This window comes from Chlorocebus sabaeus, chromosome 4, assembly GCF_047675955.1.
Source record: "Chlorocebus sabaeus isolate Y175 chromosome 4, mChlSab1.0.hap1, whole genome shotgun sequence".
Lineage (NCBI taxonomy): Eukaryota > Metazoa > Chordata > Mammalia > Primates > Cercopithecidae > Chlorocebus > Chlorocebus sabaeus.
Genome location: NC_132907.1, coordinates 18,442,489 through 18,456,102, shown reverse-complemented (window position 1 = coordinate 18,456,102; position 13,614 = coordinate 18,442,489). Strand labels below are relative to the sequence as shown.

General features: G+C 41.8%; 1 protein-coding gene across 4 annotated transcripts in view; it reads right to left on the bottom strand.

Moving 5' to 3' along the window:
- Window positions 1-223: 223 nt before the first annotated feature.
- Window positions 224-13,614, bottom strand: part of LHFPL2 (LHFPL tetraspan subfamily member 2) — a 160,985-nt gene continuing 147,594 nt past the window's right edge. For all 4 annotated transcript variants that reach the window (XM_037982129.2, XM_037982130.2, XM_037982131.2 and 1 more), the window contains one exon: window positions 224-4,197. In XM_037982129.2, the coding sequence (XP_037838057.1) occupies window positions 3,941-4,197 (257 nt within the window). In that variant the 3' untranslated portion in view covers window positions 224-3,940. The remainder of the gene's footprint in view (window positions 4,198-13,614) is intronic.

Sequence of the window (13,614 nt, the reverse complement as noted above, 5' to 3'; positions counted from 1 at the left end):
CTTCAAGGAAGAAATACGTACTTGACATTAAAGATAACACAGATAGGGACATATATGTTACTAGTGAATGGAATAGTTTAAAATACCTGAATATCTTTTTTCCATTCATCAATATTACATGTAAGCTAGTTAAAATAAATATTGACTGATTTATAGGTATTTTCTTGATCAGATTATACACATCATATTGAAGCCAGTATACTCAGACTTGAAAGCATAAGAATGAATTTGCAAAATCTGGTTTAATTAAGATCTGGGGAGGGGAGCACATTGTGAAAATACATATGCACAGGAACCGAATCAATGCTAGACAAACAATGTATTAGTTTACAATATAATAGGATAACTACAAGTTTGAAGGCTCAAATTGAGTCCATCAGCTGTAAATACAATTTTATATTTGGCTCAAGTGGCTGTTGAATATCAAATGGTGCTGAGTTCCTCCAAAGCACCTAATGACCCCCTCAGCCTTGGAAGGAGTTTCACCACAGTCTCGGAAGAAATCCCAGTCGTGCCTTTAACTCTTTTGGCCCTCGGGAGTCATTGCAACCCCAATACAAATGCCGGCCAGGGATTTCCAGTGGCCACAAGTTATTGCACAGAGAGGTCTGTTCTAAGCCAGACTCTTACAGCTAAGGAGGTGTGAGATTAGCCCTTAAATAGTGGTCTAGCATTAGCATGGTCTATAAAAGCATGTTAAGAAATAGCTCCTCAGTGATTATGTACCAGCTACTAGTTATCTTACTAAGAGAAAAGGCAACATGGCAGCTTCACATTTCACATGAAAGACTAGCATTAACTGGGCCTGGCTTGCTGGCTTAACCTTGACATATGCTAGTGATTATTTTAGACCCAGGAGAAAATGATTTCATACCAGTCTTTTCTTCACATAAGATTTGTGTAGCATTAAAATTATAGGTTACTGAATAAGCCATGAAGGCAAAAATGTGGAACTCTCCTTTGCCAAAACAGAAACATTCCTGTTTTGACTCCTGTCCAGTTTCCAAAACAACAAAACATACATACACCTTTGTTATTGCACATCTTTCACACGAACTTGTGTATGTATAATATACATATATATTTTTAAATATGCTACACATAAAAAAAGACTATGGCACTTTACAGAATATATGTTTAACAAGGATCATTACACCACAGATGTTTGAAACCTATAAAAAACCCTAACACAATTAATGCAACATAGTTTGAATTATCAGCACACAGGTTTAAAAAATCCACAGAATCCAAGGCAAATATTTCTGCCTCAGAGTTCTCTGAGAAGCGCAGCCCATCCCATCCTGTCATGAGACTTTCTTTAAGCACAAATTCAGGCAAAATAAATAAGACTATCCTGGTAGTAATAATGGTCCTATTTATTAGAAAAATAAGTGTGGGCCAACAATCTATTTTTAACATTTCTTTCTAGCATATTCCTCATACCCAGTGGTTTTTAAACAGCTGTATGGAAGAGTATGGTTTAGACTAGCATGATATTAGATGGTCCTTTCACCCCAAGCCTGGCTAATGAATTCAAGGTTTAAAAGTCCCAACATTACCTTTTTACTATTTACTCAGTGTTTAGGTAGTTTTTAGTGGTTTGGGGTTGTGTGTGTGTGCATACCTGTGCTTTTGTCTTCTGTGTGTTCAAATTAATAACATAAACACTGTCAAGTGACTTTATTATGGCCAAGAAGTCACACTCCCTTGTGACTGTTTCCAGGTTGATCTAGAGGTACACTGCCGCCTTAGCCAAAGAGCAGGTGATGGACATGCTCAGAGGATCCTCTGAGCTTAGGACTTAACTTGTAAGGACACTGAGACTGTAAACCTACTGTCAGAAAATGGTTTCTCTGTCCCAGAAAGAAAAAAAAAAAAAGTGAGTCTTCTGATAAATTTATGGAAAAATTTTGTGTTTTCCATGAAGATTTGTCTGATGAATGGGATTGCTTTTAATGAAAATTATTGCCAAGGTTTGAGACTTGGTTAGAACATTATAAATGTACACACAGAGACAGGAGCTTTGTCCAGTGGCTCCTCCAGCCTCTTTCTGGGTGGTGTTAGAGATATGGTTAATGGTTCCTAGGCTGCTATGAAGATACCCGTTTTTTTTCTTCACCAAAATCACAGGATTTATATCTCGCTCACTTTGAATTTTGGTTCAGGAATGGGAAACTCATTAAGGCCTAACAAACACCTCCCACCCCTTTTGCCCTTAGCCCTTATCTGTGAGATAAGATGGTTTCTCATATAGGCCCAAAACCAGAATACAGTAAAACTTTAGTTGTCCCATTCCATCTCTGTATAATGATCTGTTCTGCACCACGATATGGTGCTTTAGACTCAGACAGCTTTAACATGATTCACTTGGGGCAAGGTTGCAAAATCTGAACCAGGGTTGTATAGCTGGTAGCACTTAACACACAATACCTTGTCCACAGAAGGTACTTTTTCAAAACAAAGTCCTCAAGCGAGCAGATTAATGAACCCAAAGACCTACACTTTTTCCCCTTCCAGAAATCTCTTAAAGTGCTAAGGAGTATTTCTGTATCATGATACAATTTTGAAGCTCCCATAATGTCAGAGTAGCTTGTTTCTGCGATGCTCTGGTCATTCTGAGATACTGTCTTCCTGAATCAGTGATATTGGTAATTAGGAAAGTAGTTTAAAAGCCCCTGAATCCTTATTCATAGTGGTATTTGATTCTTTTTGTAAACAGGTGTAGGCAGTGCTGTGACCTTGATCTAGCTCCTCTTTTTGAATTAACTTTGTCCTCTGTACTTTCCTGGAATTAATTAAAGTCTCAGCTGCAGTTCTTCAGGTGCAGCAATTTAATGTTATCTCAGTGTGCTTTCAGGATCAACACCAGTAACTACAAAAACTTAACTCCCACAACTAGCTTCTTTTTGTTGTAGAATGCCATTCTGCTACTGTCGGGATTGGAAATAGAGCTGACTACAGCACGGTCACCAAACAGGGAGGAAAGGGCTCCCCCCAAGTGCTGAGATTCTGGCAAGTCCTCCCAGTGAACATCTGAATGAGCCGCAGCTGGCTTGGAGACCTCAGTCCCTGGAAGGAGGAAACAGAGTGAGGTTTCCTTTTGGCAGTCAAAGCACAATCCTAACCTTAGGAGAAAAACATGTGCTCTCCAGAAGAGGACACTGGGCCAGAACTGGTGCTAGCCTGGCTGCTGGGAAGAGGAAAAAATATGTCTTCACTAGCAAGATTTCATATTTATTTTTGTTCTCATATGATTGTATAGGTCCTTATTGTTTCTTTACTCAAATTTCTAAAATCTCTGGAGTGACAGTTCAGTTGATCCACCTTACCCTAGGATTCAGCCTAGAATAAGTTCCACAGCATGACTCCACACCACCCCTGCTGACCCCTTTGGTCAGCTAAGCAAAAGACAGTATCTTGCTGTGCCCTTTAGCAAACACATCCTGTCCCCAGTAAGATTTATAGTTTTTTGTTCGTCTCCAACTGAGATGCCTTGAAAGAACAGAGGAAAACAAAAACTCCAACCCAAAACCCCATTCTGAGGCAGAGATGCTCACAAACAAGCAGCGTTGGAGCAGAAGCAGCCTGCAAATCTGGCGGATGGTCTCTTCCGTTACCAGAGAAACTGCTGCCCTAATGATTTAGATTATTATCCTTCATTGAACCTGGGGGAGATGGAGTCTGACAGAACTTGGTAACTCCAGGTCAGGGATTATATACTATTTTCATGTTCCATTCCTTATCATGTCCACTGCAGACCGCATGTCCAGTAACTTTGCGTAGCTGGATGTGGCCTCTCACTGGTCCTGTTTAAGCCTCGGGCTGTGGAACGTGGCTTTGGTAGGTAAAGGTTGGTTCTCCACTTGACTCAAATGATGAAACTGTGAACTGTTTCACAAGATTACTCAAGGGAGAAAATAGCATTAATGTCTTTTCCAAACTAAAGGAGGCAGATCAGGTTTTTCCCCTCTTCAATTTCTTCCTGTACTTTGTCACTGGAGGTTGCAATTTCTGCTTGTGCGGAGAAGACAGCACAGATGAAAGTGAGGACTGTGCCCCCGATGGCGGTATAAAAGGCCCAGCCCAAGGAGCAGTCTCCAGGTTTGTAGGCAGATGCATAATGTCCACAGTAGTCTATGGCCTTCTGGCAACCCCAGCCAGCAGGGTAGAGTATCAAACCAAGGATAAGGAATAGACCTGCAGAACAAAAGAGAAAACAGGTTAGAAAATCCCCATGGTACTACAGCTGTCCAGATCTGATGTAATTGTTACTTGATTTGCTTGCTTTGGGCAAGGGCATCTATTCTGCAACAGAAAGTGTTGGGACTGTTCCATGCAACTAATGTGACCTGATCAAGAAATAACACATTATTAGAAATATTTTCAGCCACTTTTTTACATGTTGGAATGTGAATCCACTAAAAATTTCTCTTCTAGAAAAGCAAATTGTTACTTTTCTTCTTCTTAAGACCGAGTCTCAGTCTGTTGCCCAGGCAGGAGTGCAGTGGTGCAACTGTAGCTCACTGCACTTGAACTCCTGGGTTCAAGCTATCCTCCTGCCTCAGCCTCCCAAGTAGCTGGGATTACAGGCACCCACCACCACACCTGGCTAAGTTTTCGTTTAAGTAGAGATGAGGTCTTGCTATGTTGCCTAGGCTGGTCTCAAAACTCCTAAGCTCAAGTGATCCTCCCACCTCGGCCTCCACCATTCGTGGCCAACTTGTTACTATGTATTCCCACAGGGCTTTTGGTGCACTGAGCATTTCTCTTTTGGTCTAAGGCAGATGTTGGCATACTAAGGCCCTCAAGCCAAATGTAGGTTTACAAGTAAAGTTTTATTGGAACACAGCTGCAGCCATTTTTGGATGCCTACGACTGCTTTGCTATGGTCTGCAAAACCTAAAATATTTACTGTCTTTCTGCAGAAAGCGTTTGCCAACTCCTGGTATAAGCAAAATTCACACAGAACCACCTGATGTCAGCCTGATTAAATGCAAGAGAAAGGGCCAAGAGGGAGACCAGGTCTTTACCTGATTTGTTACAAATTGCAAACTTTGTAAGGACTTTCTGTCTGTGTACTTTTAAGAAAGTAGACACTAATAAGCTTTACTTCCATTCTGCTGACCCTACTACCTTGTAATTTTAAACACCTATTTTCCTGTTCTTCACAGCATTACTGCTCACTATATAACCAGAATGCATCACTTGAGTTATTTTTCATGCCTAGTCCCACCAGAGCTAGGACTAGGGTGAGGCACAAAAGGAGTTGCTTGCTGACCCTCAGGTATCAGCCCTGTGCCTACAGTGGGTGCCTCACCCTGGCTGCCAGTCACAAGACAACAGCTCCTCCCAAAAAAGCCAGAGGCCTGAAATGACAAAAGCAGCCTAGGCCCCCCAGATTTTACTCAGCAAAACTTTAAAACTTTCTTGGTAACAAATCTTTAGGCCAGGTGCAGTGGCTCATGGCTATAATCCCAGCACTATGGGAGGCTGAGGTGGGTGGATCATGAGGTCAAGAGAGTGAGACCATCCTGGTCAACATGGTGAAACCCCGTCTCCACTAAAAATACAAAAATTAGCTGGGTGTGGTGGCATGCCTGTAGTCCCAGCTACTCGGAAGGCTGAGGCAAGAGAAGCACTTGAACCTGGGAGGTGGAGGTTGCAGTGAGCTGAGATCGTCCAGCCTGGCAAAAGAGACTCTGTCTCAAAAAAAAAAGAAGAAAATATATATATATATATTTATATATGTATTTATATATAGATACATTTTAAAGGCCTTTATTTCACCTGCAAGATACTGCAAGAGGAGGAAGAGGGCTTTATCCTATGTGGAGGGGAAAAATGTTTTCTCTGAAAAATTCAACCTATGTAATCAAGAATGTTTGATTACAAAGTTCCCATTTTTTAGATACCTGGGAATATCAATTCTACACTTATTAATTAATCTTGACTCTGAGTTCTGTTTCTTTACCTACCTTGACTGAAATTCTCTGGGTTTATCCCACCAAAGCTTCTAAGTCATTTACAGCAACTTCCCCATAAAGAAAACATGACTGACTTTATGGCAGTATGAGGCTTGAAGGAAGACTGGGGACAGTGTGTCAACCCACACATCACAACTTTGATAGTGGTCTTCATCCTGTGATGGTGTCCAGCTTGGCATGTCACTACCAGGGCATTTGGGATCTCAGTGACCCCACCCCATCACATTGTTCTTCTCAGATGGCCTCAAGGGACTTTGTAGCCGGGGTGGAGTAGAGGGAATCCATTCAGATGCTGTCTGAAGAGGGGTGATTCACAAGGAAGTCTTTCTAACCCCATGGCCCCCTCTACAGATCTGAGTGGTGGGAACCCAAGAGGCAATGAGTTGTAGCAAGGAAATGTGATTGGTGCTGGGAAGATGAAGTGAAGCTGGAGAGAGGCTTTAAGAAATGAGCAGCAGCCAGTGCAGACTCTTGGTCCTCCAGAATATGGAAGGTCCTGAACCAGCAATGAAAGGGTAGAAATCAAGCAGCAGAAAAGACCCCATAGTCTACTGCAAGGGCAGGAGGCTAGAACACAAACCAGAAATATGGTGGACCACAGCAGAGACTCACCAAATTAAGAGGTGATTCTGTTAATAGTTACGAGCTCTGACTTTAGAGTTTGAATCCAGGCTCTGCCCTCTTTGGGCTGAGTGACGTATGATTCTTCACCTGTAGAATGGACTAATCCATCACTTATACGTGGCTGTGAATCATGAAGTCTGTTCTACCATTGTAACAAAACTGGAAACAGACGAGCAGCCTGAACACAGGTCATGCCCTTGGCAGGCCCCTCCCACACAGAAGCAGACCAGCTTTTGTTAAGGGCATATTTTGAGAAGTATAATGATTTGGGGAGAGAAGACACACCCAGGCTACACTTTAGTACTCTTGAAAAAATATTCTCCATCTGAACAGAAGTTTATTCAGCTGAGATCTAAAATGATTTAACCAATTCTTAAATATTTCTAAGGCCTATGATAAACCCCAATTACTCTTGTCTGCATCCCACTTTGTTCCCTATGAAGTACCCCACTAGGTATGATGGGGACGTTAATAGTTTTCTTCCTCCAGGTCCTAAGGTGCCACTCTGGTGTACCGTCCCTGGGCCTTCTGTACAATGTCCCCCAGCCCAGCATGCAAAGGTGTTTTTGGGTGTGCTGCAGCCTCTGCCCTAAAGCTCGGAGTGTAGGCCTGAGTTGGAGCAGCATTAGCTGCTCTTTCCTTTAAAAGATCAAGTGTGCATATGTTTTGTTCCAGTTCAACATTAACTGCATGTTTCATTTGTATTATATGTGGCTTAAATGTAAAATGATGCATTTTATTATTTTTTATTATACTTTAAGTTCTAGGGTACATGTGCACAACGTGCAGGTTTGTTACATATGTATACATGTTGGTGTGCTGCACCCATTAACTCATCATTTACATTACGTATATCTCCTAATGCTATCCCTCTCCCCCACCCCCCACAATAGGACCCGGTGTGTGATGATTCCCTTCCTATGTCCAAGTGATCTCATTGTTCAATTCCCACCTATGAGTGAGAACATGTGGTGTTTAGTTTTCTGTTCTCGCGATAGTTTGCTGAGAATGATGGTTTCCAGCTGCATCCATGTCCCTACAAAAGACACGAACTCATCCTTTTGTATGGCTGCACAGTATTCCATGGTGTATATGTGCCACATTTTCTTAATCCAGTCTGTCACTGATGGACATTTGGGTTGATTCCAAGTCTTTGCTATTGTGAATAGTGCCGCAGTAAACATACGTGTGCATGTGTCTTTACAGCAGCATGACTTATAATCCTTTGGGTATATCCCCAGTAGTGGGATGGCTGGGTCAAATGGTATTTCTAGTTCTAGATCCTTGAGGAATCGCCACACTGTTTTCCACAATAGTTGAACTAGTTTACAGTCCCACCAACAGTGTAAAAGTCTTCCTATTTCTCCACATCCTCTCCAGCACCTGTTGTTACCTGATTTTTTAATGATTGCCATTCTAACTGGTGTGAGATGGTATCTCATTGTGGTTTTGATTTGCATTTCTCTGATGGCCAGTGATGATGAGCATTTTTTCATGTGTCTGCTCTCTTCTTTTGAGAAGTGTCTGTTCATATCCTTTGCCCACTTTTTGATGGGGTTGTTTTTTTCTTGTAAATCTGAGTTCTTTATAGGTTCTGGATATTAGCCCTTTGTCAGATGAGTAGATTGCAAAACTTTTCTCCCATTCTGTAGGTTGCCTGTTCACTCTGATGATAGTTTCTTTTGCTGTGCAGAAGCTCTTTAGTTTAATTAGATCCCATTTGTCAATTTTGGCTTTTGTTGCCATTGCTTTTGATGTTTTAGACATGAAGTCCTTGCCCATGCCTATGTCCTGAATGGTATTACCTAGGTTTTCTTCTAGGGTTTTTATGGTTTTAGGTCTAACATTTAAGTCTCTAATTCATCTTGAATTAATTTTCATATAGGGAGTAAGGAAAGGATCCAGTTTCAGCTTTCTACTTATGGCTAGTCAATTTTCACAGCACCATTTATTAAATAGGGAATCCTTTCCCCATTTCTTGTTTTTGTCAGGTTTGTCAAAGATAAGATGGCTGTAGATGTGTGGTATTATTTCTGAGAGCTCTGTTCTGTTCCATTGGTCTATATCTCTGTTTTGGTACCAGTACCATGCTGTTTTGGTTACTGTAGCCTTGTAATATAGTTTGAAGTCAGGTGGAGTGATGCCTCCAGCTTTGTTCTTTTGACTTAGGATTGTCTTGGCAACGTGAGGTCTTTTTTGGTTCCATATGAACTTTAAAGCAGTTTTTCCCAATTCTGTGAAGAAACTCATTGGTAGCTTAATGGGGATAGCATTGAATCTATAAATTTCCTTGGGCAGTATGGCCATTTTCACGATATTGATTCTTCCTATCCATGAGCATGGTATGTTCTTCCATTTGTTTGTGTCCTCTTTTATTTCACTGAGCAGTGGTCTGTAGTTCTCCTTGAAGAGGTCCTTTACATCCCTTGTAAGTTGGATTCCTAGGTGTTTTATTCTCTTTGAAGCAATGTGAATGGGAGTTCATTCATGATTTGGCTCTCTGTTTGTCTGTTACTGGTGTATAAGAATGCTTGTGATGTTTGCACATTGATTTTGTATCCTGAGACTTTGCTGAAGTTTCTTATCAGCTTAAGGAGATTTTGGGCTGAGACAATGGGGTTTTCTAAATATACAATCATGTCATCTGCAAACAGCAACAATTTGACTTCCTCTTTTCCTGAATACCCTTTATTTCTTTCTCTTGCCTGATTGTCCTGGCCAGAACTTCAACAGTATGTTGAACAGGAGTGGTGAGAGAGGGCATCCCTCTCTTGTGCCAGTTTTCAAAGGGAATGCTTCCAGTTTTTGCCCATTCAGTGTGATATTGGCTGTGGGTCTGTCATAAATAGCTCTTATTATTTTGAGATATGTTCCATCAATACCGAATTTATTGAGCGTTTTTAGCATGAAGGGCTGTTGAATTTTGTCAAAGGCCTTTTCTGCATCTATTGAGATAATCATGTGGTTTTTGTCTTTGGTTCTGTTTATATGCTGCATTACGTTTATTGATTTGCGTATGTTGAACCAGCCTTGCATCCCAGGGATGAATCCAACTTGATCATGGTGGATAAGCTTTTTGATGTGCTGCTGAATCCGGTTTGCCAGTATTTTATTGAGGATTCTTGCATCGATGTTCATCAGGGATATTGGTCTAAAATTCTCTTTTTTTGTTGTGTCTCTGCCAGGCTTTGGTATCAGGATGATGTTGGCCTCGTAAAATGAGTTAGGGAGGATTCCCTCTTTTTCTATTGATTGGAATAGTTTCAGAAGGAATGGTACCAACTCCTCCTTGTACCTCTGGTAGAATTCAGCTGTGAATCCATCTGGTCCTGGACTTTTTTTGGTTGGTAGGCTATTAATTATTGCCTCAATTTCAGAGCCTGCTATTGGTCTATTCAGGGATTCAACTTCTTCCTGGTTTAGTCTTGGGAGAGTGTAAGTGTCGAGGAAATTATCCATTTCTTCTAGGTTTTCTAGTTTATTTGCGTAGAGGTGTTTATAGTATTCTCTGATGGTAGTTTGTATTTCTGTGGGATCGGTGGTGATATCCCCTTTATCATTTTTTATGGCGTCTATTTGATTCTTCTCTCTTTTCTTCTTTATTAGTCTTGCTAGCTGTCTATCAATTTTGTTGATCTTTTCAAAAAACCAGCTGCTGGATTCATTGATTTTTTTGGAGTTTTTTTTATGTCTCTATCTCCTTCAGTTCTGCTCTGATCTTAGTTATTTCTTGCCTTCTGCTAGCTTTTGAATGTGTTTGCTCTTGCTTCTCTAGTTCTTTTCATTGTGATTTTAGGGTGTCAATTTTAGATCTTTCCTGCTTTCTCTAGTGGGCATTTAGTGCTGTAAATTTCCCTCTACACACTGCTTTAAATGTGTCCCAGAGATTCTGGTATGTTGTATCTTTGTTCTCATTGGTTTCAAAGAACATCTTTCTTTATTTCTGCCTTCATTTCATTATGTACCCAGTAGTCATTCAGGAGCAGGTTGTGCAGTTTCCATGTAGTTGAGCAATTTTGATTGAGTTTCCTAGTCCTGAGTCCTAGTTTGATTGCACTGTGGTCTGAGAGACAGTTTGTTATAATTTCTGTTCTTTTACATTTGCTGAGGAGTGCTTTACTTCCAACTATGTGGTCAATTTTGGAATAAGTGTGATGTGGTGCTGAGAAGAATGTATATTCTGTTGATTTGGGTGGAGAGTTCTGTAGATGTCTATTAGGTCCGCTTGGTGCAGAGCTGAGTTCAATTCCTGGATATCCTTCTTAACTTTGTCTCGTTGATCTGTCTAATGTTGACAGTGGGGTGTTAAAGTCTCCCATTATTATTGTATGGGAGTCTACGTCTCTTTGTAAGTCTCTAAGTACTTGCTTTATGGATCTGGGTGCTCCTGTATTCGGTCCATATAATATATTTAGGATAGTTAGCTCTTCCTGATGAATTGATCCCTTTACCATTATGTAATGGCCTTCTTTGTCTCTCTTGATCTTTGATGATTTAAAGTCTGTTTTATCAGAGACTAGGATTGCAACCCCCGCCTTTTTTTGTTTTCCATTTGCTTGGTAGATCTTCCTCTATCCCTTTATTTTGAGCCTTTGTGTGTCTCTGCATGTGAGGTGGGTCTCCTGAATACAGCAAACTGATGAGTCTTGACTCTTTATCCAATTTGCCAGTCTGTGTCTTTTAATTGGACCATTTAGTCCATTGACATTTAAGGTTAATATTGTTATGTGTGAACTTGATCCTGTCATTATGATATTAACTGGTTATTTTGCTCACTAGTTGATGCAGTTTCTTCCTAGCATCGATGGACTTTACATTTTGACATGTTTTTGCAGTGGCTGGTACCTGTTGTTCCTTTCCACGTTTAGTGCTTCCTTCAGGATCTCATGTAGGGCAGGCCTGGTGGTGACAAAATCTCTAAGCATTTGCTTATCTGTAAAGGATTTTATTTCTCCTTCACTTATGAAACTTAGTTTGGCTGGATATGAAATTCTGGGTTGAAAATTCCTTTCTTTAACAATGTTGAATATTGACCCCCACTCTCTTCTGGCTTGTAGCATTTCTGCCGAGAGATCTGCTGTTAGTCTGATGCGCTTCCCTTTGTGGGTAACCCGACCTTTCTCTCTGGCTGCCCTTAAGATTTTTTCCTTCATTTCAACTTTGGTGAATCTGACAATTATGTGTCTTGAAGTTGCTCTTCTTGAGGAGTATCTTTGTGGCTTTCTCTGTATTTCCTGAATTTGAATGTTGGCCTGCCTTACTAGGTTGGGGAAGTTCTCCTGGATGATATCCTGCAGAGTGTTTTCCAGCTTGGTTCCATTTTCCCTGTCACTTTCAGGCACACCAATCAGATGTAGATTTGGTCTTTTCACATAGTCCCGCATTGCTTGGAGGCTTTGTTCATACTTTTTACTCTTTTTTCTCTACACTTCTCTTCTTGCTTCATTTCATTCATCTGATCTTCAATCGCTGATACTCTTTCTTCTAGTTGATCGAGTTGGTTACTGAAGCTTGTGCATTTGTCACGTAGTTCTCGTGTTATGGTTTTTATCTCTATCAGTTCTTTTAAGATCTCTGCATTGATTATTCTAGTTATCCATCCATTCTTTTTTTAAAGGTTTTTTGTTTCTTTGCGCTGGTTACGTAGTTCCTCCTTTAGCTCTGAGAAGTTTGATTGACTGAAGCCTTCTTCTCTCAACTCGTCAAAGTCATTCTCCATCCAGCTTTGTTCTGTTGCTGGTGATGAGCTGCATTCCTTTGGAGGGGGAGATGCACTCTGATTTTTTGAATTTCCAGCTTTTCCTCCATCTTTGTGGTTTTATCTGCCTTAGGTCTTTGATGATGGTGATGTACTGATGGGGTTTTGGTGTGTGCGCCCTTTCTTTTGGTGTGTGTGTCCTTTCTGTTTGTTAGTTTTCCTTCTAACAGTCAGGACCTTCAGCTGTAGGTCTGTTGGAGTTTGCTTGTGGTCCACTCCAGACCCTGTTTGCCTGGGTATCAGCAGCAGAGGCTGCAGAAGATAGAATATTGCTGAACAGCTAGTGTTGCTGTCTGATTCTTGCTCTGGAAGCTTCGTCTCAGGGGTGTGCCCCGCTGTGTGAGGTGTGAGGTATCGGTCTGCACCTAGTAGGGGATGTCTTCCAGTTAGGCTACTCAGGGACCCACTTGAGCAGGCAGTCTGTCCGTTCTCAGATCTCAACCTCTGTGTTGGGAGATCCACTGCTCTCTTCAAAGCTGTCCGACAGCGGCATTTACCTCTGCCGAGGTTTCTGCTGCTTTTTGTTTAGCTATGCCCTGTCCCCAGAGGAGGAGTCTACAGAGGCAGGCCGGCCTCCTTGAGCTGTGGTGGGCTCTACCCAATTCGAGCTTCCTGGCGGCTTTACCTACTTAAGCCACAGCAATGGTGGACGCCCCTCCCCCAGCCTCACTGCCACCTTGCAGTTAGATCTCAGACTGCTGTGCTAGCAATGAGGGAGGCTCCGTGGGCGTGCGACCCTCTGGGCCAGATGTGGGATATAATCTCCTAGTGTGCGATTTGCTAAGACCCTTGGCAAAGTGCAGTATTAGGGTGGGAGTTACCCAATTTTCCAGGTGTTGTGTGTCTCAATTTCCTTTGGCTAGGAAAAGGAATTCCCTTCCCCCTTGCGCTTCCCAGGTGAGGCAATGCCTCGCCCTGCTTCAGGTCTCACTGGTCGGGCTGTACCCACGGACCAACGCCAACTGTCTGACACGCCCCAGTGAGATGAACCCGGTACCTCAGTTGAAAATGCAGAAATCGCCCGTCTTCTGTGTCGCTCATGCTGGGAGCTGGAGGCTAGAGCTGTTTCTATTTGGCCATCTTGGGTGTGCCCCCGCATTTTAATATGTTAGGGACAGAAGACAAAGCATGGAGTTTGCTGTCACATACCGGCTCACCTTGTGCCAGGCTCTGGCTAGTTGTAGGGTGTAAGAAATACCTTAATTTGGCTGTCTTGGGTTCTCTGGGGAAGCAGGCAAGTTTTACATC